At 41.8% G+C, this 20,246-nt stretch overlaps 1 protein-coding gene across 1 annotated transcript in view; it reads right to left on the minus strand.

Annotated features, from left to right (window-relative positions):
* The window catches only part of RNF150 (ring finger protein 150), a 178,930-nt gene that overhangs the window by 43,371 nt on the left and 115,313 nt on the right, over positions 1-20,246 (minus strand). Inside the window, exons 3-4 of the mRNA XM_036233509.1 lie at positions 16,041-16,112; positions 14,596-14,678 (exon numbers count right to left, since the gene is read on the minus strand). Coding sequence (XP_036089402.1) covers positions 14,596-14,678; positions 16,041-16,112 — 155 coding nt within the window. The remainder of the gene's footprint in view (positions 1-14,595; positions 14,679-16,040; positions 16,113-20,246) is intronic.

A 20,246-nucleotide genomic window follows, 5' to 3' on the forward strand; every position in this document is an offset into this window, starting at 1 on the left:
AGTAGAGAGCTGTCCCTTTTCATGTCTTAATGAGGGCTGCGAGGGAAGGTACATGCAGAGGAACCAGGGGACAAGATATTCTACCTCTTAACGATCTCGACAAGCTGGAAAGACGACAGAAGGCGGACCAAACCTTCCTCACTCATAAAAAAAAAAAAAAAGCAAACATCTTAGAAAACGTTCTTCAAACACCCGACAAAAGATGATGCCGACGGCTGTATACTCATGCCAAGAGGACTGAGGATAATAAAATAAGTTCTTGTATCTTTAGCAGTGATGAAAATCCAGCTCGACTCATTTCTGTCCTTTCCCCTGTATGTGGGACTTCTGCCCCAATGAAATGACATTTTTTTTTTTCCCCATCAGGAGAAGGAAGGGCTGGCTCTGTTCTGGCCTTTCCATCTCATTCGCTTTAGGAGGCCATTAGATCCTGCCACCTTGCCGTTGAGATTAGGATCCTGCAGCCTGCCTTTTGGCACCGATGCGAGCTGTTCCATTCTCCTCGGTGAAATGGTCATCAAAAAATGTGAGTCACTCAGGGACCCGAGAATCCCATTCACCCAGGCAGTATTAACTACTTAAATAGGACATAGCCAGTGCTTCTATGGGTAGTCGGAATGTTTTTTCAGGGTCTCTGACTCTTATCTGCAAAACCGTCAGTGAAATAACAGTTTTTAATGAATAAACCCTAATTTAATAAATAAGCAATACTTACTGGTTACAGAACGCCTATACTACACTCCCAGGCATGTTACATACATTATTGACTCACGGCAGCGCTCCGAGGTAAAAATTATTATTTCCATTCTATGGAGGAAGAACTTGAATCCCATTGAAGTAAATTAAATTACCCCACGAGCTCGCACCCCGCAGAGCGAGGCCGCAAACCCAGGCCACGCCCAGCGCTAGGGTGGGCGTTTTTACCCCACTCCCCCGCTCTCTCCCCTACCGCCCTTCCTGCCCCCACGAAGCTGTCATGAGCGGGAGGGCGGCGGGAGTGGGAGGAATTCAACATTTTATTCTTTCCGACTGTCTTTCTGTGCTCCAGTTTCGAGGAAGCAGTCTCTTAGTTACGGAGGCCGAGGACCAAGCGAAACCGAAGGGAACAGCGATCCGCAGGTAGTGTGTTCGCTTGGCTACGGGAGGGAAAAGCTGTCAAGTCGTGGCCTCCTCGGAGCGTCTCTAGATGTCGGCCTGCTCACTTATTTGGGAAGAGGAGACGCCGGCCTCCAAATGCTCGGAACTCCCTCAGACCCCACTGCCCAACCGACCCGGGAGCCCATGAGCTGGCGGCTCCACCACCTCTCCATAAAATTTTCAAATTTGTATCATCGAGTGCCCCGGACAGTAATATCCCCTTTCTGACGATGCTCTTCCCGGCCTGGTCTGGCTTCTCTTTCTTGCCTGAGCTTTCTAAAATACAGACATGATGCCGCTCCCCAGACTCGAAAGGCCTCGACTGCTCCCCACTGCCTATAGCACAAAGTCGAAATGCCTGCGCACGGCACACGGCACACAGACGCGGCCTGGCCTCCGCACCTCTCTGCCAGCCCTCGACTTCGCCCCACACTCCCACCAGAACGCAGGAATGCCCTTGCCACTTTTTCCTGGGCACGTGGCAAACCTCGCTCACGTTTCAAGTTCCTGTCACTTCCCCGAACATCCCGCCTCGTTCCTCCAAACCCCACTAAGGAGAGTTAGTTCCTCCTCCCTTTCTCTCTGCTGTACTGCTCGAAAACATGCTGTAGCAGCTGAGTATGTGCTTTTGCACAGAGCGTAAAGAAACTCAGATTCCTTAGACATCGCTGTCATGGCTCCCGGGGAGTCCAGTTTGCAAAGTCCCCGAAGCCCTCGTTTCTTTGTGCTCTCTGCGACGGTGACAGCTTTGATGTTCAGGGTTTGAAGACCACACCTTAGCTTTGCAACCTTGGGCAAAAGATTAAATTGGCCTGTGGCTCAGTTTCCTGTTAACGTTTAATGAAAATGTTCTTTAATGGTCATAATCACCCTCTGAAGTATCGTTATTGTTCTGAGATAACCCTTCAGAGGATTGTTAGATGACAATTAAAGGACAAAGGACACTAGTAGAATAAATACTACCTGGCACTTAAGAAGCTAGAGTATCATGGCGTTTTGTGCTTTTGTTTGTTTGTTTGTTTTAAGTCATTTACATAAGAGTAAATTCAAAGTATTTTAACAACTGGTACAGAAGGACAATGACCAATCTGAACGGATGCCAGCTGTAAACAATGAGCACAGCTCTACAGGCTCCGTAGTCAACCTGGTTTATTGCTCTGTGACTGAGTGAGCTGGTGGCACCTTGGAGGGCAGGGACAAAGTGTTTCCATCTACGGCCGAAACCTAGTCGAGTACCTGGATTAGGACGCGCTCTCGATATTGTTTGCTGAAAAAATGATTTCTGAAAGCCCATGTTCCCCAAATCATTATTTAATTAACAGTAACTTAGTTCCTATTTCTTGAAAATGAGCTTTCTGTGGCAAAGCTAGTCTGAAAGCGGTCCCTTTAGTTTTTAGGGATTCTAAAGTAGGAAAGATTTCTGCCCCCTCCTGGGGGCTGGTGGTTCCAACGAGGACATCATGGCTGTTGACAAGAACATGCTCTGCCTCAACTGCCTGGCAGGTATCCCACAGGGCTGTTCCTTCTACACAAATCTCGTTTTGGGAGCAGCAATTTATGGATCTGGGCATAGGCACCACTCAGAACGACCAAAACGGCCGTGGTGACTGCACTTACCCAAAGCCGACTGAGCCCAGACAATTTAATAGACAGCGCAGAGCAGGAACATATCCCATTCCTATTGAGAGGACTGGGGAAATCGAAATTGCTCTCATTGATTTTCTTATAGGGCTCCATTTGTCTAACTGCTCCTAAAATCAAACAAATTCAGTGAGAACTTCACCAGGATCTTGACTGCCATGGCTTTGAGAAACACATGAAAATCACTGGCTTCTTCTGTGCTGTCTTTGTCTGACCCAAATGCCACGCCTGTGGTCCAGTAGTAACCAGCAAGCCAGGTGTTCAATGTATCATGGAAGTTCTCTCTATTTTTCTACTCTGCTATATGACGCCAATCGGCAGGTTTAACCTCCGTCCCCGTTAGTGAGAAAAGCGCTTTGCTGGTCTCGTGCCCTTCAATACAGTATAGCATGGAAGGTGGATTTATGAGTTATAGATGAGGAAGTCTGAAAAAGGATATGTCTGCGTACGGTTAAAGATTCTGAATTTGATACCCGAACTCACCACTAGGAATGTGGGGTCCAAGAAAAAGTAGGAAAATCAACACAGAGTAACGAATTCACTAGGTGTAACAGATAATGTAGTACTGCTTCATCAGAGCTGGGCATTTTGGAGGGACAAAGAGAAATCAGACCTGCAGTATGTTGGTGAGGTTCTTCTAATACAGATCGATAGGCTGATAGGAAGATGCGCGGACCATACTGTGTAGAGGTTAAAAGGTCAGGCTTGGGGGTAAAGCAGGTTTCACTCTTAATCTTGGCTGACTGTCCTGGGATAACCCCTTAACCTCTCTGAGCCTTAATTTCTCCATTTATAAGGATAATGCCATCTGACGCGCTCATTAATATGGTTTATCCAGTATGCTGGCAAATGGGGAAATGACTGGCTTTCCCCGTGCTACGGCCGTGTGCCTAATTCTGCTCAATACATTATGAAGAAGAGATCTCACTCCAGGTCTTGGCATTTTGTAACAGACTGGTCAATTAACAATGTTTGCAATGGCGACTGCTTTGTCAGCCTGACTGGGACCAGCGCACAACAGATACAAACGTAACTTAGACATCTCTGTTGTGTTAAGCCACTGAGAACTGGAGTTTTGTTGTTACTGCAGCAAAGCCTAGCCTATCCTGACTAGCACAATACCTTACAGGATTGTTGCAAGGATTACATACTTTTTTGCAAAGTGCTTAGCTAAGTGAGCGTGCAGTGGATAGTAGTGACGTTAACTATTTTTAGTGATGTTAGCACACCATGTAAAGTGGCGGGTCATAAACAGATACAAGTAAAAGTGCTACAGAATTCGAAGAAAGGAGCGGACACTTTGGGAGAAAATTAGGAAACTACAGGATGGGGAGAACTTCGAAGCGTGGAGATTGGAGGGAAGAAACCCAAGGAGGCAGAACCGATAGGGGTAAAGGTGCAGCCGCAGCATCGTGACATGGATGAGGGACTCAGCCGATCTGAGAAGTGAGAACAGGAACTACAGGCGGAGGGGATGGGTCCACATCAGCATTCTGCAATAATCTGCATGGACTCAATAGAGAAGAGGCATGAACAGTGATGAAAATAACCATGGACTTGAGACACATTTCCCTCGTTCCTTGTGGTGACGAACTCCTTGTTGTTATTTCCTTCCATTCTGTCCCATGATTTGATGTCGCCTACACAGACAGCCCTCGCGGTGGTGATCACGTTGTGTTTTGGGGCGTGGTGTGGAGCAGGCCAGTCGAACAGACACATCAGTTCCATCTAACCGAGGGGGACCCTGCTATTGGGCTTGCTTTGAATGAAACGTTTGGACCAGTTATGAGAAACGGCATTTCTGTGAGTCCCTCTATTTAGCGTACGAAAACGTCATTTAAAAGAAAAAGAAAATGAATTAAAGAAAAGGGAAAAACGAGCTGTCACACAGAATCGGTAGTGACCGTATCCTGGCTGTTGTTCTAAACATAATTACTTTGTTTAGGTAAGCCAAGATGCTAGACTAGCAGTTTTACTTGATGGAGGAAAAAACGCAGTAATGCACATTACTGCTGACCTCACTAGCATGAGCACTGCCCTCTGTGAAGAAGGTGGGTCTGTTTTCAGGCCCATGATAATAAGCTTGGAATTGTGGCGGAGAAAGCAAAATTCCACGTTGGCCTAGATGCGATTTGGTTTCCTTGTGGTTCTGAGACATTTGGCTTACAGTGAGATGGGGGTTTCTGAGGCAGATTTTTTTTTTTTTTTTTTTTTTGCCAAAGCCATATTCTCAGAGAGCTGAAGGTACAGTAGAGCATGGGGGTGAGGCTGAGGTGTCAAATCCATAGCCAGGAAAACAGATGAAAGAGGACCGGCTCGGAAGTCAGAAAGCCTGGCTTTGCTTTAGGCCCTGTCACCAATATCGCTGAGTTAAGCTGTTTTTTTCCAGCTAAAATAAAGGGGCATAAAGATACTTGCCTTATCTATATTATAGGCTATTGTGAGATACCGATTAGATATTACACATAGAAAACCTTTAGTAGAATATTTTTCAAAGTGAAATATTATAATCAACAGCTGCTGTTTCGCCAGGTGTCCATAGTATTGGGTTTAAATAGCATTTGATAAATGCTATTTAATAATAAAGAAAAACCAACAAAACGAAGAAACTGCATTGGATCCTCTTGCTATTAAACTGAAATTTCTTTTTAAGCTGCAGTGGAAGAAATAGATCTTTTGGGAATGCAAGCTATGAGGGAATTGCTGAACTCTCCTGTTGTGGCGGGTCTCACTCCCTTGGCTTCTGGTAGAGGGAGGCTCTGGGCCGAAAACTTGACCCTGGTCTAATTATAGCATCTGGCTGGGGCGGCAGAGCTGGTTGGCATTTGTCCCGTCTGTCTAGTTGATTAATATAACTGAGGATCAGGACATTTGAAGTCAGAATGCCATATTTAACAAGGTTATTACAGTTCAAGATTTCTTTCCTAAGGCAGCATGTTCTGTGTTGAAAATAAGACAGAAAGTAGCACGTCAGACATTATTTACTGGCACTGGCATCTCTTTTCACGTTTCTTTCCTTTAATCCCTTAGGGCACACTTAATTTTTGGCTGTGTACGCATATAAATCCAAAACAAGTGAAGAAAAATTATTAGAAAACACCATCGGCACACTTTGAACTTAGACCTTATGTAATTTTGACTAATGTACAAAACGAACTTTTTTTTTTTTTTTTTAAGTCCATAGCATAGCTTCTTTGGTAGTTAAAATTTTTTTTCTATTATTTTAAACGAAGGTATAAGATTGCATAAGTCTTAAGTAAACACGATGATTTCTCAAGTACATATATATTTATGTAAACACTATGCAGATGAGATGTATAGTTCCCATCACCCTGGAGAGTTCTCTTCAGCTCCTTACCAGTCAGACCCATTCTCTGCCATGTAGCCCCCATTATAACTTCTTTCGTCATAGATTAGTTTTGCCTGAGATTGAATTTCATATAAATGGAATAATGAAGTATGTATTCTTCTTCGGCCTGGCCTCTTGCTCAACATAATGTTTTCCGGTTCATCTGTGTTTTGATGTATACTAATCGCTTGTTTCTTTTTATTGCTGAGTAATAGTCCATTGTATGTATGTGCCCCAACTGGTTCATTAATTTTTCTGTTATTAGGTATTTGGGTTGTTTTCATTTTTTGGCTATTATGAACAAACGTGCTATGACCATCCTTGCACAAGGCTTTCTGTGAACATATGCATGCATTGCTCATAACTTCATACTGTACACAGTTATTCTGTATAACTTTAAATTTGGCAGAGGATGTAAAATTATGTTGCTGAAAGACTAAGTTTTTAAATAATGATTTTCATAAGCAATGATGATTCAGTGGGATGTCTTACACCAACATAATTTTCAGACAAATTTGAAAAATGTAGTTAATCAGCTATTTTGTTTCTTGATCGGGAAGCATAAAGAGGAAAAGAAAAAAACTAAACAAAGATCAAAATTCATAATGTTAAAATGGTGTCACAGTTTATCAATTCCAGGGGATTCCATTTCCCTCTCACATTTCTACATCTCTAAAATTAGTAAGCGTCTTACAGCCAATGGCAATTTACACTAGAGATAATATATGAAGAGCTCGTGGTAGTCAATAGTAATATCTCAGAGAAATCGACGTGGGAATTAAAACAAAGTGCGACCTTTATATCTGGTTATCAGATGAGAAAGATGCTTAAAATGGCACCATTTCGGGGCTTCCAAGGGACATTGACATAAGCGCTCTCGCCTCCTGCTGGTGGGGTGTAAACTGTCACCCCCTTTTAGAAAGCAGCTGGGCAGAACTTATCAAGGTACCTTAAAGTTACTTTTGACCTATTAAGTTCACTTTTAGGAATGTATCCTAAGGGATGAATATAGAAAAAAAATGTAAACAATTAAGGTCATGATTTTATAACAATAAAACTGGAAGCAATTGAAATGCTGAACAATAGGAGGGCAGCTAAGTCAACTCCAACCACTAAAATATTTTAAATGGATTTCTAAAGTTATAGGAACATGCTAACTTTTTAATGTTAAATGGGAAGGTAGAATAAAAATTGTATTAATGGCTGGGCTCTACAATGTTTAACAATATACACAGTGTATATTTAACGACATACAATGTATAACTATATATATTTATATACACACATTATAAAAACTAAATATACCAATAATGATTATTTCTGGGTAGTGACATTATTTTCATTTACTTCTTTTTTATTTTTCTCTATTTTAAAGTTTCACAATTAGCAAAAAATCTTTGAAAGTTATTTTAAAAATCACAACTATACACAAATAGCTGTCAACATCACGCTCACTAGTCTAACTTGTATAACGTGGGCATGAAAGAGTAAGTCGGACCTTATGAAAATCAGCTAACATTTATCAGTCTTTTCAAAAAAAAAAGAACTTGGGAAAAAAATCTGTTTGCAGTCAAGCGTGTGTCACAGGCTCGCAGGGTCGCGTCTGGACAGACCCTTCCGCCTGGCTAGAAAGAGCCACTTTGTTTCCCACTTCACGAGCTGTAAAATTCGTAGAATCCTGATCACATTACAGCATTTCGTAAACTTTTGTTGCTCAAAAAGAGGTTGGAGTTTTCTGTCCGCACAGAAATTCAGTTCATTTGAATCATCTTACAATCAGACTGGAGTTAACATCTTAAAGGGCCAGTGTCTGTTTTTAGTGCTTTCAATAAGTAACACTCGATTGCGATGCTTTCGATTTTCATATATTAAACTGATGTCCATTTCTACATCAGGTTACCAGCATTCTTTACGTCACGTTGTTTATTATGATCATGTCATGTCTGGCAAGGAGAGTGAAAGGATGACCCTTTCTCCCTCAAGAGGGAAGTTCACAGATGAATGTCAGGGTCCAGCTGTGATGTTTGTTGCCGTGGGCGTTCATGAAAGGATCCAGGACGTGGATCCCACATCAGAGTCCAGGAGAGGCAGGGGAGGCTGTGGACTGACTGCCCAGGTGGGTTTGGTTGGAAGCATCCAATGAGAACAAGGAACCTAACTCTCCGGGGACACAGTGACCACACAGCTTTCCAGGGGGCGCCCGTTGGACGCCGGCCACTGTTAGCGAGGCACCTGGGATGTGCTCTCTGCTCTCGCCTGTACCAGCTCAGTAAATCTCATTGATTTCCCAGTAACAAAGCTGGGCCTTGGCAGGAAGGTTGCTCTGCGAGTCTTACGATACGTGCTTGTTCAGAAAGCTTTACAGATGGACATCTCTACTCTTTTTCCGTGTGCTTTATTATATGAGTTGTCTCCCGGGGCTATTTCTCTGGTAGAAGAAAATGTCACCTGTCTTGGGGACAGGAGTTAACGGATTTTAGAATTTGAGGAGTTAATTCATACTTAGGTCCCTGTTAAAAATATGGATCAGCGACAACAACTGAGAAGAAAAAGCAGCTGTCTGGCTGCCGGCTTCCACGGACGGGGACGATTCATGAGCGTCTTGTCAACTGCAGACGTGCGGTACATGACAGACCTTCCAGAATCCATCGACACTTGTAGACCAAATCTGGATTTTGATTCGACAGCCAGCAAAAAATTCCTTTTCCAAATCCCCGGGCCTATCGCTTTTAGGTTCCATCTGACTCAGAGACTGAAATGTCATGAGAAATTTCTTCGCCAGGTAGGGTATCTGTGACCCCAATTTGCACCCACCTCTATGTAAGCTTCATCTATCCTTTTATAGTTAATTTGTATTGCGGTTTTACAGTGACACTTATTCTGTTTTTGATTTTTAGTCTAGCACATTACTGTGTTTAAATCTCCATTTAATCATTTAATGCCATTAATCATGTTCTGATCTTTGTAAAAATGTAGCCTTAAGTTTCAAAAAAAAGAGTATGATATAGTCTATGTCCTGAATTACTAAGAGAACTTTTAAATTGATTCCACTGAAATTTAACCTCATTCCTAAACCAGGAAGGAGAGAAAGAGGAAGGGTAGCATAGTATTTACACAAACAACCAAATAGTTATCTATCCAAAATGGAACTGTGCAGAAATGATCCAGTTATGAAAGTATTCTTGGGCTGGAAAACTCAGAAGTCAGTCTTCAAAAGATAAGCCAAAGTTGGTCCTCGAGTGATCTGACTTATAAAGAAAACCTGTTTCAGTGCTTGAAAGCTGTTTCTTCTATTATTGTTTTCGAGCAATAGTGTGCTAGCTGCTGGATTTTTTCTAGCACTTAGAATCTAAATGGGAAGATATGAACAGGTACAAACGAATACGGAAGTATCTAGCAGTCACCAGCAGATGCGGGCGGCCATTTCCATCTATTCCAGATGTTGACTCATGTCGGGTTTCCTCATGAATCTTGGCTGATTAGATTCTTCTCCCTATGTCCCAGCACCGACACTCCTGTTCAGGCCTCCAGCACTTCCTACCTTGACTGAAGAAAGAGTGAAGGTAGGAAATCTATAAAACCGAGTCACATCGAGCTGCCAAAATTAGCAACACCGTAAAGGCTGTGACATGAGGAAAGACTCTATCCTTGTTCTAACTAGCCTGGGAACTTAAAGCTCTTTTGACTTTTCAGTCCTGCATCGATGCCTGGATATACATCTGGACCTCCAGATGACAACACTCGAATTGTCCCCCGAAGGACTCGTGTATCCAAGGTCACCTGATTACACCCTGAAGGACTCACATATACGTTCGCCTGACATCCATCATCCAGACTGCTGGATGTGTCACTGATAACCAACCTGGACCAATCCTATAGGGCTAGGAACGCAGGACTGATAATTCTCAAGAATGTACTTCTTAGTATAAAAAGTTTTAACTTTTCTTTCCTCTTCGGAACACTATTGGGGCTTCTGCTTGAATCTGTGCTTTCCAAATAGCTATTGTTTTTATTTTTTTTATCTCAAATAAATATTTGTTGCCTTTCGCTTCGGCCTCTTATTTTTAGGTTAACAGTCCCTTCACCAGTCTCTCTGACTCCATTCAGATCCCTTCAAGCACGGAGCACAAGCTGAACCCCTCAGCAGGCCCCCGAGCTCTTGGCGACAATCCAGGTCCCTCAGTTGGGCCTTCAAGTCCTAAATGACCTGGGCGCCAGCCTGCTTCTCCACCAAGATCCCGACGTGCATCACATGCTAACCCTTCCTTCCAGGTTACCGCTCGTTGCTTTTGCTTGAAATATTCTTCTTAGCTCTGACTGACTGGAAAACTCTTTCAGCATAACTTCAATGAGACAATCTAAATTCCTAACCTTAGAAAAAAAAAGAAATAGTCCAAAAATGTGAATGAAGGTCTACACACACAGCTATTTATCACAGCCTTATTTAGAATAGCAAAAAAAAAAAAAAAAAAAAAAAAAAAAAAAAAAAAAAAAAAAAAAAAAAAAAAAAAAGAAAAAAAAGAAAAAAGTGTGTGTGTTGGGAGGGGGAGTTAAATGTCTAAAAACAATCAAATAAAATTATGGCATATGGGATATTATATGTCAATTTAAAATGATGTCGACAAAGTTTTAAAGACATGGAAAATGTTCATTCTAGAAAGGACTTAAGGTGATTCAGGAGGAGCAGATCTCCAAAAAGATACCATAAGGAGAGCAAAAGAAGAAAGAAAAATATTAACGGAAGCATCAAACAGTCAAGAATAAGGCTACGAATGCACCTGTTAGCTATGCGTGGGCCACAGATTTGGCTCTTAGCTTTCTATCCACAAACAGAGAAAAAAATCTGAGTCGTATCGCCATTCGGCATCCACAATATAAGAACATGCCCTTGCTTGGGAGAAATGCAGTATTCTACACTGAACTGCTTGGCAAGCCTTCATGGAAAAGACTGCAAAATACTAAACGGAGGTTTCCCAAGGTTGCTCCTTACAGCACGCCTGATAAAAGTGAGGAAAATTGCAGCAGCCAACTCAGTTCTCTTGCAAGCTAACAGGTGATCATGCACATTTTTCGTTTTCTGCACATCTAACTTGTTACAGAAGTATGACTTAAGAGAAAGAGGAGGACTGAAATATATTGCAATTATTCTTCTCCCAAATAATTTATCTGTCATACTTCTGATACATTTAATGAATTTCAAGTTGTACTTGCTGAAAAAGTACCTGGATCAAGCTAATCTAGCTGGATAATTAAAGACAGACGTGTCAGGATGAATCATTAAGGGGCAGGCGCCGAAGCAGGGAGCTTAGTGAGAAGGCTATTGCAGGAAGATGGGAGGACTTGATACCGATAATGAGGTAGTGATGGTAATAGGGACAGAAATAGTTCTAATCATACTTATCAGACGAACAATGCCGCAAAAGTGTCGTAGCAAAGGCAATAATAATAACACTACAAATATGCAGAATTATCATGATTTGTCAGGTTTTGAATTAACTATATAAAAACCAATTTTCGGTCAATTTAAATTCGATTTTTGAATCAAAATCTAAGCCACTTCATCGACATGTTCTTCTGTTAATAAAAGTCAAACCTAAATTAAAACTAAAACACACACAAAGCTGGCACCCTTCTGTAGATGCTAGAAGTTTTGGGGGGACTGTGGTATACTCTTCTTGACGGCAGAAAGATGAAGGAGAATGAAATCTACCTTTGGCTTCCTACTGATTGCTGATCATATTCTGGGTACCAAGCCCTTCAGTATCATTCATAAAACATTTTAAAGGGTTTATTAATTTAATTGTAAATGTAAGAATCGATTCCGAAGATCACATAACGGTCACTAAAGCAAACTTGTACTTGGAGCTGGTGGGTATGTATGTACGTGACTTAATCACCGTGACTACAGATAAGGAAGGGAACTCGAGTTCATCCGAACTTGTGCAAGGGTCTCCAAACAAAGGAATGACGTTGAAAATACGGTGGTACACGAACGTCCCTGGGGGACACAGAAAGACACCCCACAGGGCAACAACAGAGCAGAGATGTACCCAGAGTGTCAGGAGTCAGGAGGTCACACAAAAAAAAGAGTATGAGAAGGAAGACAATAAACTGGAATATTTTTGAAACAGATTTTACTCCAAGGAGATGCAAAGAATTCTGTGGATGGATGAGTCGCCCTGGAAATAATGGGAATGAGAGTCTGTGAAGTTCATAGGAGCAAAGGCTTAATAATACCCCAGAGGAAATTATCTGGCCAAAAGCAAATGCCAGTGCATTTGTTTGATAACATCCATTAGCGCAACCTGTCTGGCAGAAACCAGCGACGGGCATAAAAATATCTTGATTTTAAGTCAGCATGGGAAAAAAAAATACATGAGCTCTTCAAAGAGTGGATATGTGTGGTGAGTCTTAAGATCAAGCAGTGATTAACTGTGACCTGCGTTTGCTAATGCTCGAGGCTCTTTGCTATTCAAAGCAGGGCCCATAATAAGGAAACAAAAGCAGACGGAAGGTAAAGAGCTGGAAGCAAGAGGAACCAAGGACTGAGCTGAGAACCGAAAAACGATGTAAGAAAAAGAGCTTGAGGCCAAAATGAACTGGCCTAGGGCAAGGGCTAGTATAAATAAAACGAAAGTTCCTGAAGTGCTGGTTTTTTTATGTGTGTGTGTGGTAAATATTAATATGTTATTTTTTCCTTGGTTAATAGTTCTAAAACACTATACTGTAAAAGCAGATCTGGAATAATAACTCCTGACAATCTTAATATTGCTGAAGCGATGTAATTTGTCATAAGTAAAAACTGAACTCAGCCTAGTGGTCCACAGCAGGGCACGGTCAAGTACGTGGTATGTCTATGGCCTGGATATCACACCACCTCCAGCAACTGTACGCAGTAACACGGAACATATTCGCGACAGAGCTCTGCACGAGCAAGCTGTTTTATACTGTATGCATTACGGTGCTGAAGTAACGCTGTTTTTAAATAGTCGTTAAAAACATTTTCTTAATTACATTTGTAAAGTTCTTTGGGTTCTCAGGAAAAAGTTGCTATTTAATTTGCTTCGGATACTTTTTAGTAGTAGCAGCCTCACAGGGCTCTAAACCACCTACGAGATGAAGGAAAGCACTTTCCTTGCTCATAACGCTCAGGCTTTATAAAACCCTCGAGAAAATCTGTAGAGATGAAAGACGCTGCTCTGAGCGGCGCTCTGTGGCTCGCATACTGCCATTCTCTGCCAGTGTGTCTAGAAGTCATCAGGTAAACACCAAAAATACTTTGCAGAGAGAGAACTTACGTAGAGCACTCTCACATGAAAACTACCAAGTCTTTATGTGCCCGATTTATGATTTTGCCTTAGAGACAGCTGAACATCTGTGAACCAAGGAAAGCGAATCCCACTTGAAGGCCTTGGCTGGGACCACCAGAGCCACAGTCCTCAGGCCTGGATGCCTAGCGACGGATTTGCCTAAAAGCATTTCAAGGAAGAGCCATTCTCCTTGAGAGTTTCTGCATTTATTTGAGTATCCCCTCCTTTTTAAATTTTTTTTTTTGTCATGTTTTTGTCATTTTGGGATTATTAAACCAATTCCTTGCAAGGCGTATTTTATTTCTTTTGTATTTCTAATAAACAGTTCTCAAAGATGCATTGTTTTATAAATGAATAGTATATTTTATGTCTTTGTGTGTTCAAAGTAGAATTTAATTTTTATTTTTAGGACATTTGCGCAGATGTAGAAACACTAAAAAAAGTTTTTAATTACAGGAAGATAGCTTTTAGGCAACTTTAAAATAATTTAATTGATTGAAGTATTTAAAATTATTTAATTTTAGCCATATAAGAAGAATTCAGATACCTTAATAGTAAATTTCGACAAGGGAGAGGGATGAGGGTTATATGAGAATCATCTGGAGGGTTTTTCCAACTGCACATTGTTGGCACCCCTTCCTAGATTCTAGAAGTTTGCGGGGAGGGGGCGGGAGGACCGTCACATTCTGTTCCTATTAGTAAAAGAAACAAGGGAAATGAAATCTGCCTTTGGCTTCTTGCTCATTCTTGACCATATCCTGGCTGCTGAGCCCTTCACGATCATTCATAAAATATTTCAGGGAGTTTATTATTAATCTAATTAACATAGCAAAGCAAGAACTGATCTGAAAACCACAGGTCTGTTGTTACAGAAAACTAGTCATGAGAGCCACACTATCAAACGGTTATGTATCGTGAGGTTCTAGTTCATAGCAGTACATACTTCCTTTGGTGCAAAGAGGATCAGAAAAATATTTCTAATTTCACAAGACACTATGTTGTCAAGGAGGAAGGTCAGACAAAACAGAACAAGCTTCTCGGTGGTTGGATATCGAAGCGCGAAAACGTCTGGGCAGACGGCCTAGCAAGCAGGTCCCAGCCCGAGGCCAGCAGGCACTTGCCACACCAGCCCCGCTCAAACGCAGCCCAGTGACTCACCGGCAGGGCAAGATCCGGACGACGTCGCTGGGCTTGTACCCTTCGATGCAAACCGCGCAGTTGTCAAAGTCGGATTCTGTTTCCTGCGACCGAGAGAGAGAGCACAGATGAGCCTCCTTCCGCGGCTTCGCCTCTTGGGCGACACTCCCAAGCAGCAGGACAAAGGACAGCTTGCCCCCGAGCAAGGCTTCGGCAGTCTCGGGGCCAATGTTAGTAATCAATACTTTACAGAGAGTTGGCTTAGTTTCCATTTCTCCCAACCCCCACTTTCTGTTTCTGGGTTCCACTGTACGTGCTTTTGTGAGGAAATGATTTTTTAATGTACCACCCTAATAATGCTATTTATTATAATTAGAGCTGACATCGAAAACTCCAGAATGAGAAATACTATTTATGGAGTATAAGAACTATTTATCATTCAGACAATGATATTGAATTTATCTATTCCATGGGAATATAATGTAGACAAGTCTAAAACAGTGGTTCTAACTTTTTTCCCTCAAGGATATAAATCTCCTTTAATACCTCATAAAGTATTACTTATATAATAATCCTGGTTCTTTTATTATTCTCTGTTCGAAGGGGGAAAGTAATGAAAAAAATACCTTAAACTTAGTAGTGATTTTAAATAAATTGTATCTTACTAAGCTCGATAGCAGTTTTATACAGTCAAAACGGCGGCACATAATTAGCAAGAAAAATCAATTATTCAGACTGGAGACAACATGCAGTACACATGTAGAGCTGTGAATCCCTTACAAAGCTCCCAGGACGCCCAAATCCGTGTCACGAGCCACTGTCCTAAAATTCCTCCTAGGGAGGAGATAGAGCTTTCGAGGCCTGAGCATGGACCACACTGTGGTTCCTCAAGCTGCGCGTCTGCTTTCGGCTTTATCACGTCCCCCTACGAGGAGGGAGGCTGTGGCAGTGACTCTGGGGTTCCGCTTGCTAGATTTCAGAGGCGCGGAATATGCCCCCCTCATTTGCTGCAGACTTAAGGGGAGGGCGTTGCTCAGCACGCAACGCTGACTTCCTTGCAAGGATTCGAGGAAAAACTTTCTCGAGTCGTAATGCCAGGAACAGCCGTTTTGTGTTCATCTGTGCGACTCCGGAATAAGGCAGCTGGGGTCTGTCTGAAAACCGAACACTGCTTCCTTCTTCGCACTGGCTGCTAGAAGGCCCCATCATGAATCTGAGACACACTTCTGTTGTACATTTCAGATAACGCATTTCTGTGCTCATTTCATTCTGGCTTCATCTGTTTTTTATTTTTTTTCCCTACTCTCAGTTTTTAATTTCTCGTATTTTCTATCTAACTACTTTGATGTCCTATTATATGCATTTGATAAACTGCTTTAAATTATATTTAATAAAGATGGGTATAACAACAGATCTTTTCGGAGCTCCTCTGAATAGCTCCTCAACAGAAAGAAAGAGGCTGTTACCTTGTCACCCTTCTTGATGGTCCTGACCTGGAGCTTGCTGATCGCTTTCTTTGCTGCGTCTCCCAGTCGGCGCTGAAAAACCAAAAGCCGCTTGTTAGTAACGAAGATCTATGATTCTTGACTTTGTTTCTGATGACACTGAATGAACCAGGGCAGTGACCTCTGAAATCGTGCCCAAGCGGCGTGAATGCTAGCCGTGAGGCTGGGAGCTGGGGTGGGCACATCTGTGCAGAGGCCCCAGCAAGGGGGGCCTGTTAGATAGCCGTCACCCAGAGAAGCTCTTCAGGCCCCAAGTTAAGCAAGTGGCCTGTGACATGGAAAGACCTTGCTCTCCAGGAACTTTAGCACAAGTTATATCTACACAGACTTGCAAGCAAACAAACGGAAGTTTAGTCATCTGCTCCTCTCTTCACTTACTTTGTGACATTGGAGATAGCCAATCTGAAGTAGTTGGAATAAATTTCATCTCTTTTTCGCAATTGGGGTTTATTGCTTGTGCATTCTTTTCAGTCTGGAATTTTTAGGACTTTCCTTTGCTAATGTAGACCTACTCTAGGTTTATATTTGGTCCGCACTAGCCTGTTCTATCACATTCTTACATGACAATTTGGCTCCCATTGTATATACTTAAGTGTCAGTGTCAAGAATGGGAAATGCATAAAAGATACATGTTCAGTTTAACAAATAATTACAAAGCAAGGTCCTGGGTAACTACCATCACCCACATCAGGAAATAATATAAACACTATAAAAGCAAAGTTACTATTTTAATGAGCGCTGCCATGATTCAATGACAAGGCAATGAGGGAGAGTGAGGGACAGAAGTGGGAAAAGAATTAAGTATTGATCTGTCAAGAAAAAAAATAGTTGCTTCTGTGCTTGTGAATTTTCTGTATGTTATATCACCTTCCTAGGTATGTGCACCATTTGCCTGTTAAAGATGCGTATTCGCAGTGGTAAAACATATTCGGAGTACTAAGATAGACGGGGCGATAATTTAAACAGAGTAAGCATTTGCTTTCACTAATTTTGTTTCTTTTAGAAATAACACTCAAGCTTCTTTCTTTTCTTGGAAATAGTGAATATATACTAATGAACAGTTATTATATCCTAGGTGCCATGCTAAAACATTACACGCGGTATCACCTTTATCCTTACAACGACCCTAAGAGAAAAATACTATTTCATAGAATAAACTGAGACTTACGGAGCTTAAGTGAATTGTTTTACTATTATAGAGTTAGTGAGAGGTCGGTCAGAATCTGAATAAAATTAAGTCTGACTTTAAAGTTGAATAATTCCCATTATTCACCAAAAAACCACCCAATCGACCAACTAGCCAGTCAGCCAACCAACCAAGATCCGCCCGGTGAGACAGCCAACTAACCAATCAACAGAGAGCCAATCAACTAAACAGATGACCGACCAAATATCTAGCCAGCTAACAAGCTATCCAGCCAACCGACTAACCAGCTAGCCCACCAACCAACATCTGGGCAGCCAGCTAACCAGGTAATCGGCCATTTGGCCGACCAACTAACAAACCTGCTAGCCAACCAATCACAATCTAAGTACCTGTCATGAAGTGCTTCCCTTAACACACAACAGTTACAGTAAATAAGTAGAAAAGGAGATGTTCTTGTTAATACACTTTTCTCTTCGGTATTTCATTTTTAGTTTCTAAAATAATTGCTGTCATTTTAAAAGAAGAGAAAGCTGCTACGGCTGTTTCCTAAAAGGAGCCCCTACGTACACATGAGATTTTTGCAGGAGTCCATGAGCGGCTAGCAAACCAGGGTAGCAGAGAAAGCAGGATTAGAGTACCAACGGAGACACGGAGTGAGAGGGAAAGAACGGAGGTAAAACTAAACGGGATGCCGCTCTCTCTCCTCTGCTCCTCCTCCAGCTGAGGATCATCCTTTGGTCTCAATTCCAGCCACTTTTGGGGGACCCCTTCTGGGATGCCTTCCAGGAGTGACGATCCCTTCAGTAGAATCCCTCACAGCATTGTGTCCCTCTGCTTCTTGGTACTGTCATAACATCTGCAATTTGCTGTTTTTAAGATCAGTCCCAGTTACTTTTCTCTCACGTAAGCTCCTGGAGGACAGGACCGTGTTTACGTTTGCTTCCCATTCACATGACTAAAGCCGCCTTCAGTAGCTGGCACTGGATCGTTCGACACGTGTTTTGGATCGCTTATCTTCTCCCAGGCACAGCTCTGGGTTTTGGAAAAACACATACAGATTCCTGCTCTCTGTAACTTACTGTCTTGTGGTTGATGAATGAATAAAATCTTAAACTGATAGATTTTTTTTTTTTTAAAGCATGGCAAACAACCTGAGACATTTAGCCAGTTAATAGGAAACTATATGGACAAACTGTAAGTAATGCATGAGGTTAGGTAAGCAAAGCCGTGGTCCTTGTGGACCTTGGCGAGACCGGCCTGTCTCAGCTAAGAGCTGCTTCTCGTCAAAGAAGTCGGCTGCAAGAATTAGAAGGCGCGGAGGGACTCCTAGCTACGGGGAGTAAATACTCTAAACCTGCAGAATATTATGTTCAGAATGAGAAATCTAGACCTAAAATAAACCAGTGTTGGTTGTATCAATTTTGGGTTATAAGCTCAGATATTTCTGCAATTGCATTTAATCGATATTATATAATATCTGGCCCCAATTCAATCCCTTAAATTGTTTTTTATTTTCAAAGGCTAAGCAGAGCAATTAGGCAGCAAAAACTATTTTCAAATAATGGTCATAGGTTATACTCAAAGGAAAACCAACTTTTTTTTTTTTCTTCAGGAGGGGAACCAGAATGTTTTCAAAATTTAATTTCATTTAAAACAATTCTTTAGCAAATGAAATATGCCCTCCTTAAACGTGAGCATGTAAGGCCAATTTGAACGACTTCCTATCCTGGCCATGTGTTCAACTTTACTTTTGGCTACACCTGAATAAAGATGGGGTGTTTAAAAAAGAACCCTTCTATTTTCTAGAAAAAAAGACCCCCACTTTTTTCACACACCCTTTGAAAGGAAAATATAAGCTGCTTTTATTTTAAAAAATCGTGTGTCCATTCAGGAAATGTAAAGTAAGCTGACCTTAGGTATCAGGCATCATGGCTAAGGGCAGAGTTAAAGGATAGGAAGGTAGAAAGACGAATTTTATGACTGGTGTTTGGTGCCTGAGTGCTGAGAGGTTAGAGGTTAGTGAAGGAGAAAGTTGCCTGGAGGATGGGGCTTCCTAAGTGAGTAGAACTAACAGAATATAAAAAACAGTCCTCACAATACCAAGTCTGTGAGGACTTCCGTCCGGGAAGCCCTGAGAAATCGCATGGTTCGCAAAGGAAGCCAGCCATGTTTTCCTTGATCATGCAGAAAAATGGCATAATGGTATTTCTTTCCGCTTCCTGTGCAATGCCTTGAGTCGAACCTCATTTCAGAGCTCGCTGATAGAAAATTCACAAATACCTCATTCGAGGAGGAAAAGGACAGCATTTTGTGGGTGGCCGATAAAGGATTAGAAAGTCTGACCTGGTGGGTAGGACAGATGTTCTGGATAACTAGAGAATACAGAAAAATCAGCTTCTGAGGTATATCTGATGGTTATGGAACCATTTAGCACTAGATTTTTCAGTAGAAGTTTAGTTTAATAAAGCAAGGAGAAAAGCATCCTAAATGCTATTTGCATGTAGCCAAGTTTTGTCAGAACACACGTGTCTCTATTTTTTTTTTAAGTAAAAATGACCCACAGAAATATTGACTTCTGAGTTAAAAAACTGTCTCACTTTGAACAATTTTCTAACTAGTATTATTAGTTTTCCAAAATACAAACTAAAGGGTAATGAGTGAAAACATAAACATTTTTTAATGACATGGCCCAAGTAAAGCAGTTACTGCTTTTGTTGTTGGTCTCTTCTCTGTGGGTGTTGAACTGCACCAAGTACAACAAAGGAGAGGGACAACCCCAGGCCCCGCTGACCCTGAGCCTTGTGTGGAGCCTGACTAGAGAATCTCAGGATGAGAACAGAAGGCTGTTACAATACACATCCTTTCCTTTGTGGTTCTCAGAAATGCAGAGCAATGTGATGCTAAAGGAAGACTTAGGGACCACCTCAGGTAGACTTAGGGACCACTTCAGGTAGACTTAGGGACCGCCTCAGGTAGACTTAGGGACCACTTCAGGTAGATTTAGGGACCACTTCAGGTTT

Source organism: Rousettus aegyptiacus, unplaced genomic scaffold, assembly GCF_014176215.1.
Source record: "Rousettus aegyptiacus isolate mRouAeg1 unplaced genomic scaffold, mRouAeg1.p scaffold_m13_p_16, whole genome shotgun sequence".
Taxonomy (NCBI): domain Eukaryota; kingdom Metazoa; phylum Chordata; class Mammalia; order Chiroptera; family Pteropodidae; genus Rousettus; species Rousettus aegyptiacus.